Source organism: Octopus bimaculoides, chromosome 10, assembly GCF_046866305.1.
Source record: "Octopus bimaculoides isolate indiv1 chromosome 10, ASM4686630v1, whole genome shotgun sequence".
Lineage (NCBI taxonomy): Eukaryota > Metazoa > Mollusca > Cephalopoda > Octopoda > Octopodidae > Octopus > Octopus bimaculoides.
The window spans coordinates 89,828,683-89,847,117 of record NC_142937.1 but is presented as its reverse complement, the minus strand read 5'-3'; the positions used below and the strand labels follow the sequence as shown (position 1 = coordinate 89,847,117).

Genomic DNA, 18,435 nt, shown 5'->3' with positions numbered 1-18,435 from the left:
TGATGTTTTGATGATTCTTTCAATCCATCACCAAAACAAATATTTATAATCATTGTTGATGTTACCAATATTCATGATAACACATTCTGCAGTGAGGGTACACTAAAATGAGCAAAACTCTCTACTTGACTAGAGAAGTATGAAAGGTATAGTACATCTAGATGGGATTTGAACTCAGAATGTGAAATGTTTTAACTAGTATGACTAGTGATGGAAAAAACTGTCACCCATGCCTACATTGATTTTGCAATGTTTTGTCTTGGAAAACTAAAATAATCTCACATTCATCATCAAGTAAATAAGTATTCTTTTCTACTTTAGGCACAAGGCCCGAAAGTTTTGGGGAGGGGGCCAGTCGATTAGATCAACCCCAGTATGCAACTGGTTAGCTGAGGTAGAGCTGTGAAAGTAATAAGTTTACTTAACAAAAATGTGGTATTGTCTGGACTTATGGATGCATGGTCAAAAATCTGTTTCATGAGTAAAGCTTCTGAATGAAATTTGGTGGAAGGGAACTATGCAGAAACCTGCTGGAGAGAACACACTACCTCATATACTGCTCTTGTTTGGCAAACTTAATCCATCAACCAAATTAATACCGTTATTTGGTTTTTCAATATCTTTAATGAAGCCAACTGTGTTGCAAGCATTTAGGATGGTCTCTGGTCTGAGGATAACTATTTCTGACCCTCCAAGCAGTGACAAACAATGAAAATTTTCATGGACATTATCAGATTTCCTCTGACATAGAAATTGAACACAAGGCTAAAACAAAATTACCGAGACAGCCAAAAAGAGAGAACCTATTTACATTACCTTTACAAGACACTTCTGGAGCCCATTTCTTGTTTTCTTTACATGTTGCCTTTAATTCTTCTCCATCTTGACAAGTATAGATCACTTCAGATTTATAGGTAGTAGTACTATAGGATTTAGATGCACCAGCAACATCTTTTGGTGCTCCACAGTTAATTTTTGTGACAACTGGAAGTGATGAGAGAAATTCATATCAATTTTGAGTTTATGACAGGAGGAAAAAGGAGAATGAGGAGATAGTAACAAATTTGCAGTAAAAGTTATTGACTAAAGAAAACTGAATCATTTGCATGCACACGCACACATACCAGTGATGAAGGGTGACTTGGAAACCAGAGCATGCAGTTCATAATGCAGGCCAATTCTCAAGGTGAAAAGAGGGTCAGGAGTATATTACTGTCCTCCTCACCAAAGGCTGAATGTTGTATAAACTAATCTTAATGTGTGAAAATGCACTTCTACTAACAGGGTACACTTCAAGCTTGATATCCTCTCCACTAGATTTGATGTTTCCCTATTAACAATACCCTGGTAAAGGGATTGCCATGATGACTATTATTGTTTAAAAGAGAAATCTGAGAAAACAAGAGAACCTAAAAATAATGAGCTATTTAAAATTTATTGGTAAATGAGTTTACTTCTTCATTTCTTATTGACAAATTCATCGATCACTTTGGTTTAAAATGTATCAGCACCACGCTCTTCCTTCATCTTCAGAAGTTCTTTTATTCATGGAAATGAAGACCAAATTACTGAATTTCTCTTCACTTTCAGAACATGTCATATAATTATCTTCTTGCTTTAATGAAGAAAGTGGTTTCTCACAGGAAGCAGATGTGGCAGAAAGAGACAAAATAAATTTGTTACATTGGCCAGAACTTGATTTAGTTCAAGCTCTCATATTATGCTTGTGATTTCTTGGATGTTTGACACTTGCTTTGCAAAATGTGAAGCGTAACCTAATTTTAGCTTGCATTTCAATCCAACTAAATCCAATAAGTTTTTATAGACATCCAAAATTCTTGTTATAAGCATGAAAAAGCTTTAGATTTAACAGTTGATAAATCTGAACTCAAAATTTTAAAGCAATGGTGTTTTAAATCTTTTCCTAATGAGGGCAGTAACTTCATACAAAATTCAAATCTTGCTTGAAAGGAAGAAGATTTCAAGATGTTGAGGAAATCCATGTGAATGTGACGTGGCAACTGCTGATTAACAGAGGAAAGGAGTTCCAGGAATGCTTCCATCAATGGAAATAGCGCTGGATTAAGTGTGTGGCTTCCAAAGGGGGAGTACTTTAAAGGAGATTAAATTCAAAATTGGTATGTATTATAGTTTTGTTTTTATAGCACCAGTCCGGATACTTATTGATCAGACATCATATATATCATCATCATCATCTTTTAATGTCTGTTTTCCGCATACGCACACATATATATGTATATATACATACACACAGATATGCACACAATAAATAATATGGGAACACACTACTGACCTGGATCATCATCATCATCATCTTTTAACATCTGCCTTGCATATACACATACATATATGTATATATAAATGCACACAGACATGTGCACAACAAACAAGGTGGAAACATTCTACTAACCTGGGTTAACTATGTATATGTCCCAGCTTCCATTGTTGGGTTTAAGTTCATCACTCAACTGAGTCACATTACTCAGATCACATATCTTATCATGCTCATTGTACTGATAAGAGTTACATCTTAGATATTGATTGCAAGCTTCACTACACTCCTTTAAGTTCACATCCTCAAGCTCTTCTACAGTAGCATTTCTTGGTACGCTAACTTTTTTCATCACAAGAGGCTTGTCATCAACTGGAAAGGAAGAAAAACACAAGAGATATATTTCATAGTCATTTATTGACCAATCACAAACACACATCACATGCATCACACACATGTATTAAATATTGAAAAGCATGTGGTACATGATTTTTTTAGGCTGTGTGGTAAGAAACTTACTTCTCAACCACATGATTCTGGGTTCAATCCCACTGCATGGCACCTTGGGCAAGTGTCATCTACTATAGCCTCAGGAAGACCAGAGCCTTGTGAGTTGATTTGGTAGACAGAAACTGAAAGGAGCCTTTTGTATATATATGTATATGTTTATGTGTTTGTTTTGGTGTCTGTGTTTGTCTCCCCAATGTTGGTTTGTTTATGTCTCTGCAGATGAAGAGACCAATAGAATAAGTACCAGGCTTACAAAGAATAAGTGCAGGGGTCAATTTCTTTGGCTAGAAGGCAGTGCTCCAGCATGGCCACAGTCATATGACTGAAACATATTAAACAATAAAAGAAAATAATTTTATAATGCCACCATATTTGCTGGACATTGCCCCGTCTGATTATCATTTATTCTGCAGCCTTCAAAATCATTTTGATGGGAAAAATAAGAATTCTGTAGACAAGGTCAGAACAGTATTGGAGGAGTATTTTTCGACATGAATAGGTGAATTTTGGAAGAGAGGCATTGCAAGTCTATCAGATAAAGAGCATCATAAAATGGAAGAGTATTGTAAAAAATGAAAGAGAGTATATTTTAGATTAAAAAATAACTTTATCTTAATTTCGAAAAATAAAAGAATTATAAAAAAACCATATTATTTATGGGATGACCCAACATATATATATGTGTGTGTGCATATTTACACATATATATATGTAATTGTGTATATATATATATATATATATATATATATATATTCATCTGGGTATATTTATATGTGGATGTATATCATTCAACTACGGTAGTAGTTGATCATCCAACTATGGTAGTAGTTGAAAAATATTCTTAAGGCCACAATTTACACACATGCAGCATCTTCCAGAGTTTGTCGCTAATTTAGTTCTTAACTAAATTGAAAACTGTTAACATTTTCGAAGAGGACTGGTCCCTAGCTACATTTTGGCATTAAAAAATTGAGATATGGTCCAATAGAAAAAAGTTTACACCAAAATTTGTAGTAACATTATAGGAGAGTAAGTAATGCCACCAATCACATTTAGATCTAAATAACTTTTAAAAGCAAAATATATTTATCTTTGCTTCAATGATAGAATAAAGCATGAGGAATTTCATAGCTTTGGTTCCATGCAAAAAAAAAAAAAATTGTATAAAAAAAGTTGAAAAAATATAGATAAGGCAAAAAATTGGATTTAAGTATAATTAATTTTTGTATTTTAAAAACAAACTATATTTTAATTAAGCTTAAGAAGATAGATCTGTAGATGTACATATATGTATACATAAGTGTGTGTGTGTGTATGTCAATCTGTGTTTTGTCCTTGCCCAAGGGTGGGATCTTATGTTTGTTGCTCCATTTTCATTTCTCTGATTTGTTAAACAGAAATAAATATATCACTCTGCACACACATGGGGAAACTATACTCACTTCATTTAGTATAATGGTTGGTGGTAGGAAGGGTATCTTGCTACATTAACCATGGGAAAATCTAGGAAATATACAACTACATAAATTGGCATTACATTTTCTGTTATTTTGAATACTGGATAATGAAGGACAAAAACTAGAGCCAAGACATTGTGTTGTAACAGTACTAAGTGATGCTAACATGGAGAAATGAAGAAAAAGCTACTGTTATTGCTAATGCCACCACCACCACTACTACTAATACTACTACTACTGAGGCTGAAGAAAAACAACAAGAATTTCCTTTCTTACATATAAAAACAATTAAAAATATGCATCAAATTGTTCAAGGTAAATAAAAGTTGTGTGAGAATGTCTTAACAGTATTTATATTTTCTAATATTGCTTATTTCTAGAATGTGTGTATATCTGGCCTCATAGGTAAACCTGTCAATGTCTTTATAGAAATTGGGGTCTATATGGTTTGAAAGTACAAATGGAATCACAAATTTCAGAAATAATGGAAAAGAGAATTCCAATAATAAAATACAAAGAATAATTACACTTTAATCGTTGGTAGTAATCTTTGTCTTTGTCTGCCTTTAATTTCTTGGCGGTAGCTGCAGATTTCTTTGATAAGTAACATTTTCCATTTTCTTTATTTATTTCAAATGATAAACAACTTTTGCCAGACAAACATTTTTCTGCACATTCATCTGCTGTTACATCTTTCTTATCCAACAAGGTTTTCTCAGGTACATCCAGAGCTGAATCTTTTATTTTCACAAACTGGACCAGAGGATCTAAAGGTAAAGTAACATTTAGGTCAATGAAATACAACAGCAACAGCAGCAATTCCTAACATAAAAAGTAAGCCAAATTTTTAGGTAAGAACTGGCCAATTAAATTAGCCTCTACACTTGACTGACAGCTTATTTTATTGACATAAGAAGGACAAAGTTAACATCAACAAGATTTGAACTCAAACATAATATCGCCAGAACAAATACCATAACATATTTTGTCTGTCGGTTGAATGATTCTGTCAATCCAGTACCCATAACAAGAATAATTATAATTATTGTTGAAGTCTCCAATATTAATGATAATGGTTTCTAACTTAAACACAGGGCCACAGATCCTGAACAGTGCTTGTTTAATCAACCTCAGCAAAGTACATCCTGGTAGAATTTGAGCCCAGAATGTAAAAGGATGTAACTAAATATGGCTAGTCAAGGCATCACTCCACTGATTTTAGAATGTTTTTCATTGAAGAACTAAAATAATTTCACTTTCATCTTCATCTAGTAAATAAATATAAATGAAAATTCTTTTCCTCCACATTCTAAACAATATTTCATTTTCTCAAAAATATTAATATATATACATATATATTATTCTTCTAGAAAAGTGTTGTTGACAGTGATTTTGAGGTTTCAGCCTGCTAAGCCATCATCAAACAAAGGCTTTGCTGGCTGAAACTTCAATGTTGCTCAACAACATTTTTGTATAAGAATAAATTTGTACCCTACAAAAGTATAGGGTAACCCATCAGATTAATGTAAAACTGTTTTTATTATAATTGAACATAAAAATAATCCTTAATATACATACATATATATATATATATATATATATATATATATATATATATATATATATATATATATATATATATATATATATATATATATATATATATATATATATATATATATATATATATATATATATATAGGTGCAGGAGCAGCAGTGAGGTAAGAAGCTTGCTTCCCAACCACATGGTTTCTGGTTCAGTCCCAATGCGTGGAACGTTAGGCAAGTGTCTTCTACTATAACCTCAGGCTGACCAAAGTCTTGTGAGTGGATTTGGTAGATAGATATATATAATATAATTATTATTAGTAGTATTGTTATAATCAAGAGTGGAGAATTGAAACGAGCAAAAGGAGTACAAGTTTGTTTAAGAGAATTTCAGAGTATTAGTGAAGAATGACTCAAGGCATTAAATTGTACTGAGTTTTGGATGATGACATAAAATATGGGTGAGAAAGATCACGTTAGAAATTAAGAGCAAAATGTATCAAGATGAGGTGAAGTATAGCTAATAAGTTTACTTAACAACAGTGAAGTATTGGGTAGAGTTTTGTGTGTGTGGTTAAAAATCTGCTTCACAACAAATCCTTGTGGATGAAAATTACTGGATGGAAACTTTTTGGAAGCTAACTGGTGACAAGTTTCTAGCCTTCAATTTCTTTGTCAGGAAACTTAATCTATCACCATATTTAATAGCATTATCTGGCACTTGAATAATATTAATGGAATCCACTACATTGCAAGCCTCTGAAGAAATCTCTGGTCTGAGGATAACTTCCTCTCTCCCTCCCACCAGCTGCGAACACCACGGAAATAGTAATGGAGCCAGCCAGTATTCTTTTGACAAAGGCATTTAACAGAAAAACTTAACAAAATTACTTAGAGGCAATAGGAAGGAAAGGATTTATGTTACCTTTACAGGAAGATGCTACTGGAGTCCATTTGTTGTGCTTTTGACATATTGACCTTAGTTGTATTCCATCTGGGCAAGTATAGAGTACTTCAGAATTATAGGCAGTGGTTTTGTAGGACTTTAATGTACCAACAATATCTTTGGGAGGTCCACATTTAATATTTGCATAAGCTGAAATTGAAAAGAGAAATTGATATCAGTTGTATGTTATGAAGAGGGTGAAAATGAGGAGAATGAAAGGTATTGGGTGAAGCTAAAATAATTTGCACATAGGTATAAATACAAATTTTTTTTTAACACACACACACACACACACATATATATAGCTGTATATATATATATATATATATATATATATATATATATATATATATATATATATATATATATATATATATATAGGTGAGAAAGTTGGTATGTGAAAGCATGTGGCTGGATGTATAAAAGATAATAAGAGTGAAAAAACTACAGAAGGCTTGTGTTACATGGTTAAAGTATATATTTAAATTATGTCAGAAAAATGTTATAAAATGTTTTGGTATATAAACATTGTATTTGGAGAAATAACCGGTTTCTTGTTGTCTTTTCAAATTTCTCTACTTCATCGTAACAGAACTCTTTTTTTACACGGGAGCGAACACATGTTACAAGCACATGCATAATAAAATGAAATGAATACATTTTACTGACCTGGGTTAATGACGTAAGTATCCCAACCATCTTCGTTATGTTCAAGGTCACGAGTCAAGTGAGTCACATTACTTCGATCACAGAACATAACTCGTTCCTTATACTCATAAGAGTTACATCCTGGAGTTTGATGACAAGCATGGTCACACTCCTTTAAGGTCACATTTTTCAGCCGTTTAAATATATCTTCTCCTGGTATGATAGTGCTTTTAAATTTTAAAATATCGTCATCAGCTAGAAAAGAAAAGAAAGAAAACAAGAAAAACATTTTATACTCCCAAACACATTAAATATTATACAGCATTTGGTGCATAATTTGTTTTAAATGGACAATTTATTATAAACAAATAATTGATCTGCAAAATGACAACTTGGAATTCATGTGAGTTTTAACAAACCATTTGAAATCTTCTTTCAAAATTTAAGTTGAGTATCATTTGTATATCCTTTTTTCTAATGGATTAATTTAGTATTGTCTAAGTGCGGACCAACAAATAGCTAGCCAATGTGTCAAGTGTTGTTGAAACCATTTAATCTTAAAGAAAAGCCCACATCCCCTTCTTCCCAGCTGGTTGTTCATTAGTCACCTAAGAAATTGGACTTACAATGATTGGTTGTGACACCTTATGTACAAATTGTACATAACATTTAGGCAAGCAAAGTGCCAAGAGTTTTCTGCCAAATTGGTGCTTTCATTTTTGGCTAAAGGATCCACTCATGCGACAGTGAATCAATTTGGCCTTACATAGTTCTTTTGAATACACATATTAATACATACGTAAACATATGAAAGTATGCATGTATATATGCACATTTACATGTATGTAGGCTGAGAAGTAGGAATGTTTGAAGGTAAATATTTTGTTGAAGAACAAGCTTTTAACTTTGACTAAAATCTTATTGGAAAGTCTCAAAAACAATACAGATACATACGAGAAAATATACACAACTACATAGCTATACATATATATGCATATGCAATCACACACACACATATATATATATATATATATATATATCTATACATACACATATTCATCTCCCCCACTTGTATACGTACACATTGTGTATGTGTTTTTCATCTTCTATGGATTAGAAAGACAAAGACTGCAATTAAATGTTCTGGTAGAAAAAGATTAGGATTTGGTGAGTAAGCTTCAGATTATGCTGGGTAGAATCCAAATGAAACAGTACACTGAGGTGGACTTTTCCCTGTACATGAACTTAAAAGAGTATATAGGCTGAGTGAAATTTCCATGAAATCACTGGCTGTAAATCTCATGTAATTTACTGGGAAACCATCAGTTGGAGTGAAAGTTGCCCTATATACCACTGACATAAAAAGGTAGAGTTCTCCCAGCAGAGAGCTTGATGGATTTTGACAGTTACAAGTAGGCATCTTGAATAAAAGCTGGATATGTGTATGCATTTCCTGTTGTAACATACAATGCTGGAAGAGTAACAAACTTTAACCCTATGCACATTCATAAGCTTGTGATACTTGTGTGTGTGCCTGAGAAATGGTGTCTAATACAGGATAAAAGGTTCCTAGTCATGTTCATTGAGATATTTAAGTTGAATAAAAGATTGAATAAAGGTGCTCCCTCTCTAATACGAGAATGCCCTAATAGTATTTACAGTTCCAAAAGTTGCTTATTTTAGGAACATGTCTATGTCTGTGGTTATAGATAAACTTGTCAGTTCTATATATATATATTAAGAAATAATATCTAACCCCACTTAAAAGTGGATGTTCTATTGGAACAGAATGTATTATGACATAGAAATGGAATCACAAATTTCAGCAAAACTAGAAAATAGAAACAGAAAGAATAATTACCATTTACTCGTTGGTAGTAATCTTTGGTTTTGGCTGCTTTTATTTTCTTGGAGGAAGCTGCAGTTTCCTGTGATAAATAGCATTTTCCACTTTCTCCCTTTATTTCAAATGATAAACAATTTTTGTCAGACAAACATTTTTCTGCACAGACATCTGCTGTTACATTTTTCTTACTCCCCAAAGTTTTTCCAGGTATATCCAGAATTGCACCTTTTACTTTCACAAAATAGATCTTAGAAACTGGAATGAAAGGAAGATTGAGACAAATGTAAATAACAATGATTTCTAACATAGAAAAATGACAAAAATTTGAGGTAGAAGTTAATCAATTAAATTGACTCCTACACTTGACTGTTCTTTTTATTTTTTATTTTAATGGGCCTGAAAAGGCAGAGTTGACATTAGCTGGATTTGAACTCAAAAGTATATATGTCCAGAAAAAATACCCAACATAGTTTTTCTGATGCTCTACAGATTCTTTCCATCCATCATTAGCAAGAATAATTATAATTATTGTTGATGTTACCAATATTTGTGATAATAAATTCTTAACTATATATAAATGTTGTTAGTAGTTTATAAGTTGTATGGTATACACCTGGTAGTTTTCTGGTAATGTACATTCACTGGCTAATAAAACAACTAATAACCTGTAGAAAATATCAATGCCAGGTTTAGGATATCCAGTGCAGTTACTTGTAGGTTTGTTGTGTTTTCATCTTTTGGATAGCGATATATATTGACAGGCCCAAGTTGGCTTTTATCTCTCTTGAAGCAGTATGCAAGGGGTAAGAGTTATCACAGTGGTGTTGGTAACTTGTGTGGTGGGGTGTTTCTAAGAATGAGGAGATTGTGGTTATTCATCCATACAGTTAGGTAAACTGTGATTAATAATTTGTCAACGGTTATGCTAATTTGTATCCACTATATTGTGTGAATGGTCATTTACTAGCATGCCAAGAGACATCCCAGTGATGTTGGTACTTGTGTGGCAAATTAAAGATAATATGATCAAATGTAATCTGACTTGGTACATAATAAGATATGCACCACTACAGAATGCCCTTTCCAAAAGATGCAGACTATGCTCCAAAAAATCGGTGCACATTTTGTGGACCAATGAGAAGGTCATTAATAAAATTTCAGAAAGAATAACAAGAAGCTTGCATACTTGTAAATGCACTTCCATAAACACACGGCTATTTGTTTTCCATGCAGAAAGTGATGCGAGTATTTTTCCCCACTTGTTCTTTTAATATAAATATGAATTGAGTGGTGTGAATCAATGATCTGGGTTTGATTCTCAATCTAAGTCAGTCCACTTTACATAGACAATTATTGCCCTTCAGAAAGATGTGAATATCACACAACCTCATAGCTTTCTCTAATTGTGTTTGCCATGTACCTAAATAATAAGTACATGATTAATTAAAATGAGCTTGGATTTTTATTTCTTAAGTAGCAAATCATGACAGAAACAGCAATTCCATAAAGTGTTGATGGCATCCTCCATCCTACACTTGTGAGATTCATATCATCCCTGTCCAACCAGAGCATCTTCGGCTCAATGTGAATGTTTGCATCTGTAATAGACACCTTATCATTGACCATGTATTCTTGACCACATTTGCCACGCCCACCTAAAGGGTCATGCGGCAGTGTTGAACCAGGCATCAGATTATACTTGATTATAAAGAAGATGGGGATGGAGAAGAAGATATTCACTTCTAGGGAAATTGTCGAAAGTGATGTGAGAGTGGATTGGTCCCACAGAGAATAAAACCTAAAGGTCAACGAATATTAATTGATCATGGTAGTCTTTGCTAGTCAGGCTTTTCAATTGGTTTGAGATAAAGATCCAACTTTCAAGCGGAGTTCATCATCATTCTAATTTTTATATTAAACGTATCCATGAATACTAGTTAGAGTATTAGAAGAGATACTTTATGTTATGCATTCAGGCTCTTCATGTTTCCAGTCCAAATCCAGCCCGTGTTAGCTTTACATTTCATTCATGTAAGGGGTGGGTCAACAACACAAAATAGCAGTCAAATATTGGAGGTAATGATACTAACATCTTTCTATAGGAAAGCATTGGCTCTTTTTCCATCAGAAATCAGTATTATTATTTATCTCACTATGATTTAGGATGGTGGAATGGATGACCATTAGAGTATCAGAAGTTTTGGATGATTGTTGAATTCTAGTAAAGAAAAATTAAGTGCATTGTGTTGTGCAGTGTTTCAGAGGATGAAACAAAGTGTGAAAGAAAGCTGAAGTTAGAATTTAAGAGAAAAACTACCTTGGTTAGCTGAGGTAATAACAAGAATGCGGTATTGTCTGGACTTATGGCTGCATAATTAAAAAACTGCTTCATGACTAATGGAATTTGGTGGATGGAAACTATGTAGAAGCCTGCTGGAGACAACACACTTTCTCACTTGCTGCTCTTGTTTGGCAGTTTTAATCTATTACCCAAATTAATACCATTATCTGAGCCCTGGATAGCTTTAATTAAGTTCACTCTGTTGCATGGATTTAGGAAGTTATCTTCTCTGAGGATAACTTTCTCTCTCACTTCAACCAGCCACAAATACCATGGAAATTGTCATGGATTCAGTTATTCTTCTTCTAATAAAGATATTTAATAAAAGAATTAAGCAAAAATACCTAGACAGAGACAGCAAAAGAGAACCTATTTACATTACCTTTACAATTGGATGCAACTGGAGTCCATTTATTGTCATCTTTACACTTTGACTTCAACTGTTGTCCTCCTGGACATGTGTAGGTCACTTCAGATTTATAGGTGGTGTCAGTGTAGGACTTCTTTGCACCAACAACATCTTTTGGAGGTCCACAGTTAATTTTTGTAATAACTGAAAGTGATAATAAAAACTGATATCAACGGTGAATCTATGTCAGGAGGAGGAGGGGGAGAATGAGGAGATAAGGACAAATCTAGAATAAAAGATATTGATTGTATAACAAACTGAAGACATCTGCACACACATACAGACATACATATATCACATGAAAGGAAATGGTTAAGGAGCCTGGTGAAATATCTTGTAAGCTCCATGAAGAAAATGAAACTAGGCTAACAAAATTGGGCTGTGATAGATTTAGAAAACCAGATAATCCATACTTTTTTTTGGTGTCCCTTTCTTCAGCCAATCCCACCTATGTTTCCAGCAACTTCAGTTGTGGCTACATGGAATTGGTTTTGTAGTCCCTTGTTGCATACTGCATCTTCATGTCCTTTTTGTACTTCTTCGTTTGCTTTCCCTTTTTTCTCTGCTTTCAATACATCCTCATTCCTAACTGACACTAACAAAGTTTCCTTACTTTGGGATAGGTATCTCGTTAAGCTCTTGAGTTCGATAGTTATGTAGTCTTCCACACTTATCAGTCCCCTTCTGCTGTTTATTCTCTTTGTGTGTAGGTGATCAGTGTCTGCACATGAATGATGGGCCTCATGCATCATTAGGAACTTTCTTGTCTTTCTCACAAATTTGTCTACGCCAGTGCGGTTCTTTACCTTCTGTCTGCTCTCTTCTTTTGTATCCAACTCTATCTGCAGCAGCCATAGTTGCAGCTTAAGTAATCTTGTTAGTTTCAGAATCTATCCTTTTGGCTTCAGCTACTGGTTTGTGTTGATCAATATACCTCAGTTTGGGGGTTGCTTGATCCTGGCCTTCTCTAATATATCGGCACATCATCCTCAAAATGTCTTGTTGCTCATCATCGTATTCTTGTGATATAGCTCTTCCCATTACTTCTGCTTCATTTGCTGAGAGTGCATTTATATTTACACTTTGCTCTATGTCTTCACTAATGCCATTCATTTCTCTGTCCTCATTGGGCATGTTATCTGCCGGTGAAGTATTATTACTATTTCTACTTTCCTTTTTACCTCTTGAATTTCCATGTCTGTTAACCACACTTTTGTTCTTATTGCACTTGTGTGGTAGGCTAAACATTGCTCACTTATCTTGAAGAGTCCTACTTCATTTTGCTTTCATGCATTGTTGGAATCCCCCTTCTACTGGGTTCACTTCTGATTCAGCATTCAATAACAGTTTGGTTTACCTTTTCATCCCATCTTCTTCTCTGCCTCTGACTTCATATATAAGCAGTCTCTGGATAATGACCAGGCCTCCGCTGCTCAACCACAGGACACCTGCCACTCAAAAGGCTTTCACCTTTATCATTATTATTATTATTATCATCATTATTATTGCTTTACTTCTCAGAATGTAAAATCCCACAGTATCTTATGCTCCTTGTTCTCAGTCACTCCTTCTGGTTCATGTCCATATCATTTCCGTGTTCTGTTCAGGCTGTACTTTTCACATAGCCTCCAATAGAAGAATATAGCCACATTACTGTGCCTCCATTTGTAGTGCTTTTGGGCCAGCCTACTACACTCTCACAATATGTGAGACTTTCATTTCTGCTGCCACACATCTGTTCCTTAATATCTGAGCCATGCTTTCCCATCCATATACTCTGCATCCTCTTTCTACTATTATTATTTCTCTTTATCACAGGTTTTGTTAGAGCTCCTAGATTAAACGATGATGATGATGATATAGCATCAGTATATTCAATTACAAAATGGTTTTTCTTATATATATATATATATATATATATATATATATATCTATATACATACATATAAGTGTATGTATATACATATTTAGATAAATAGAGAGATAGATATGTATATATGTATATGCACACGTACACACATACATGTATATGTAAATACATACAGGTATGCACACAATAAATGAAATAGAAACACTCTACTGACCTGGGTTAACTATGTATATATCCCAATCTCCATCGTTGGGTTTAAGTTCATCATTCAACTGAGTCACATTACTCAGATCACACACCTTAGATTTAGCATTGTACTGATAAGTGTTACATCTTATATATTGTTGACAAGCCTTATCACACTCCTTTAAGGTCTTATCCTTAAGCCGTCCTGAAATAGCGTTACTTGGTATGCTAACCTTTTTCAGCATTACAGGCTCTTCATCTACTGAAACAAAATAGAAAACAAGAAATATATTTCATATACATCTACCCACTCAAGCACACGCACACACATTTCCTAACAATATGTTAAATTTTGTAAAGCATGTGGTGCATAATTTTGTAAATGGCCAATTTATTATAAACAAATAATTGATCTGCAAAAGGACACTCTAATCAGAATGCATATGATTTGTAGAACATCTTCGGACTTATTTGAAACTTTGTCTCTATAGTAAGGCTGCAGATAATACATTTGTACACCTCTCTTTTAATTGTGCGCAGATCCAATCCTGTTTATTTCTGCTCTACACTGCAGCTCAGTCACTTCATCAGTTGTAATTGGTGCTTTGCAGCACACTCCTAATCATAATAAATTTCTCAAACATAATAAAAATATACATCTGTGGAAAAACAACTGAAATAAAGAAAAAAAAAAATAGCAATTAATCTGAATGTAAAACCAAATTAGATGAAAGTTAGGAAACATTTACATTTGTGATTTTGTTTATATATTTATATTATATTACTAGAGTACCCATGACCTGTTGGCTCACTGAGGGAGTGTGAGTTTTCCAGCAATGGAGTTTTGTTTCGTAGGTTTTTTTTTCTTTTCCATGTTATTTCACATGCTTTCAATGAATGTGACATCCAAGAAATTCAAATGCAATCCCAAATTTCAGAAGAAGAGAAGAGGATAATTTCATTAATAAAATACTAAGAATAATTACATTTTACTCGTTGGTAGTAATCTTTGTTCTTGACTTTCTTTATTTTCTTGGAGGAACTTGCAGTTTGCTTTGATAAGAAACATTTTCCATTTTCTGTATTTATTTCAAATGATAAACATTTTTTGTCTGACAAACATTTTTCTGCACAGGCTTTTGCTGTTACTTTTTTTTTCTTCCACAATAATTTCCCTGGTACATCAAGAGCTGCACCTTTTACTTTCACAAAATGGATCTGAGGATCTAGAATTAAAACAAAATTGAAACCAATAAACAATAACACCTACAACAAAATAAATGATATTCCATCATAGAAATTAAGACAAAACTGACGTAGGAATTGATGAATGAAATTTCCTTCTACATTTGATTAGTATCATATTTCATTGGCCCTGGAAGAGTAAAGTTAACATCAGCAGCATTTGAACTCTGAAGCTAATGAACCAGAACAAATGCTACAACACAGTGTGTCTGAGGCTCAAATGATTATGTCAACCTATTACCCTTAACAACAAAAATAATTATAATTATTATTGATGGTAACAATATTAATGATAATGGTTCCTAACACATAATCAAGGCCACACATTGAGCAGTAAATATAAATGAAAATAAATCAACCTCAGAACTTGACTAATACCTGTTTTATCAAACTCAGAATTATAAAAGCTGAAGCACATCTTGTTTGGATTTGAACTGAGAATGTAAAAGGATGTAACTTACCACTTTACTATTTAGCAAAGTTTTGCTTGGAATAGCATCCATCATCATCTAGTGATTTTACTTTTAATGAGATGAAAAAAAGTAAGTGATTACCTTCACAAGGCTTTCTTTTCTGAATTTCACAACCAAAATGTGAACTGTGTTGGTGAAATTTATGTTGGATACTTCTTTTGGCAGTATGAAGTTACTATACTTCTCATGCTCTGCTGTCACTAGTGTTCTTAAAACTAGACACATTTTCATTTCGTCCATCCAATGTTTTTCAAAGATTTGTCTCACTTTCCCTGTTGCCAAGTAATGTTGAGCCAAGTCAGTGCTACGGTGTTCCCAAAGCAACACTTTGCAGACAAATTGAGAGTGCTTCACACTGAATTCTCATGGTGCTTTAGTGACTTTGAAGCAAGGAAAAATAATTTCAAGCTGCTTCGCAACCCATTTGCTGTGAATGTGGAAACTGCACTTGTACAGATTCAAATGGAGCTGATAGAACTGCAGTGTAATGGGACATTAAAAACAAAGTATGACACTGTGGGACCCGTACAGTTCACTTGCTTCATACCCAAAGCAATGCCCCAGCTCCATTTACATGTAGCTTGAACGCTGTTTTGTTTGGAAGCACATATCTGTGCTAACAGCTGTTCTCTGTGATGAAGATGAATAAAACGTCACATAGGAGTCATCTCACAGATGAACACTTGCAATCCATCCCAAGAGTCTCAACAACACAGAACCTTGCCCCAAACATCAATGAACATGTTGCCAAGAAAAGATGCCAAGTATGTAGCTTGGACAGAATTGGGTAAAGAAAATTGAAAGTTTTGATTTATTATTTTAATTTTCACTAAGAAGCACATATTTTATTTATATTTTCTTTTTGTTTTTTTTTGCAACTTATTCTTATTTTAAATTTTTATAATTTTGACAAAAGATATTTTCATGCAGAGTAAAATATTTTAAGTAATTTAAATTAAAGTTAATTTACTTTTGGAATAAAATTATATACCATCTGTTTCAATACATGTTCATGTTCATAAAGTTTTAGTCTGTTCAATAGATGTTTATCATGTTCGGCCTGCGACCTAAAGTGTGCTTTGAGTTTTGGTCCCATGTGTGATTAAGTTTGACACTCCTGCTCTTACCCATCAGCATGTAATATAGAGTAGCTGTGTATCTCCTCTATAGTAAGATACCTATGCTTGTCACTCTATCATACCTTAGCCTTAAATACATGGCACAAATCTACCTCCCACTCTCTCAAATACACTCTCACTCAGCTGAGGGGTCTTTTTGCTTTCCCTTTTTTTAATTTTGTCCTGCAAGTTATTGGTGACCTTACTAGTACCAAGGAAAGGGACCCAGTACACACTCTATAGTGGTTAGTCTGAGGAATGGTATTCAGCCATTGAAACCATGTCAAAGATAACATTGGGCTTAATGCAGCTCTTCAGTTCACTGGACACTATCAAACTGTCCAACCCATGCCAGCATAGAAAACAGGTGCTAAATAATGATGTTAATAATGATAATGTTGTTCATTATGATGATGATGATGATGATGATGATGATGATGATGGGTACTAATTAGAGTATTACAAGAAATGCATTACAATAAGTAATCAGGCTCTTTTGTCCATCAGTTCAAATTAAACCAAGAGCTTTCAATCTTGCGCGGTTGAATAAAACAATGTGCCAGGCAATTAGCAATGGTCATGGTTTTGGCTAAATGCAATCCATTAAAAACTACTGCTTTGTGCCTAAATCAGAAACCATTGTTGTTATTAGTAGTAGTATAATTATAGGTAGTTGACTGAAAGATAACAAGGGCATCAGAAGTCTGTATCAGGGGATTGCTACATTCTAGTAAAGAAAAACTCAGACATTATATTTACAGAGTTCTGGATGATAGCACAAAGTATGGCAAAGAAATTTCCTGTTAGAAGTTAAGAGAAAATCTATCAAAATGTGCTGTAGTATAGCTATGGAAGTAATAAGTTTACTTGTCAAACATAAGGTATAAGGTAGAGTTATTTCTGCATGGTTAAAAATTCACTTCACAGCTAAGACTTGAAGAAGAAATTTGGTGGATGTGAACAATGTGGAAGAGAGTAAGAGAGAAAAAACTGTCCATAGTTCCAGCTCTTGGTTGGTGGACTTAATCCATCATCCAGTTTAATACCATTACCTGGCCTTGAGTGGAATTGACTATGTCCACATTGTTGTAAGCATTTGTGAGATCTCTGGTCTGAGGATAACTAGTTCTCCCCCACCAACAACCACAACCACTGAGGAACTTGCAATGTATTCAGTCAGTCTTCCTATGACAAACACATTTAACACAAAACTAAAACAAAATTGCACAAGAAAGAAGCTACTTATGTTACCGTTACAGGTTTCCACAATTGGAGTCCATTTGTTGTCCTTTTCACATGTTGACTTTAGTTTTTCTCCCTCTGGGCAAGTATAGGTCACTTCAGATTTATAGGTGGTGGTGTCATAGGACTTTGTTGCACCAGCAATGTCTTTTGGATTTCCACAGTCAATGTGTTTAAAAACTGAAATTGAAAACAGAAATTGACATCTATGTTGCATCTATTTTATGTGTGTGCCCTGCTAAATAAGTAGGTGTTGGTTGGAATTCCATATGGTGTACTCAGTGTAAGATATGCACACATCAG

The 18,435-nt window shown here is 33.8% G+C and overlaps 1 protein-coding gene across 1 annotated transcript in view; it reads right to left on the bottom strand.

The window, feature by feature from the left end:
* Positions 1 to 18,435, bottom strand: part of LOC128248841 (uncharacterized) — a 353,886-nt gene that overhangs the window by 96,049 nt on the left and 239,402 nt on the right. Inside the window, exons 133-142 of the mRNA XM_089358260.1 lie at positions 18,142 to 18,312; positions 15,041 to 15,280; positions 14,083 to 14,313; positions 11,972 to 12,142; positions 9,264 to 9,503; positions 7,424 to 7,657; positions 6,734 to 6,904; positions 4,788 to 5,027; positions 2,432 to 2,665; positions 817 to 984 (exon numbers count right to left, since the gene is read on the bottom strand). Of these exons, the coding sequence (XP_089214386.1) occupies positions 817 to 984; positions 2,432 to 2,665; positions 4,788 to 5,027; positions 6,734 to 6,904; positions 7,424 to 7,657; positions 9,264 to 9,503; positions 11,972 to 12,142; positions 14,083 to 14,313; positions 15,041 to 15,280; positions 18,142 to 18,312 (2,100 nt within the window). The remainder of the gene's footprint in view (positions 1 to 816; positions 985 to 2,431; positions 2,666 to 4,787; positions 5,028 to 6,733; positions 6,905 to 7,423; positions 7,658 to 9,263; positions 9,504 to 11,971; positions 12,143 to 14,082; positions 14,314 to 15,040; positions 15,281 to 18,141; positions 18,313 to 18,435) is intronic.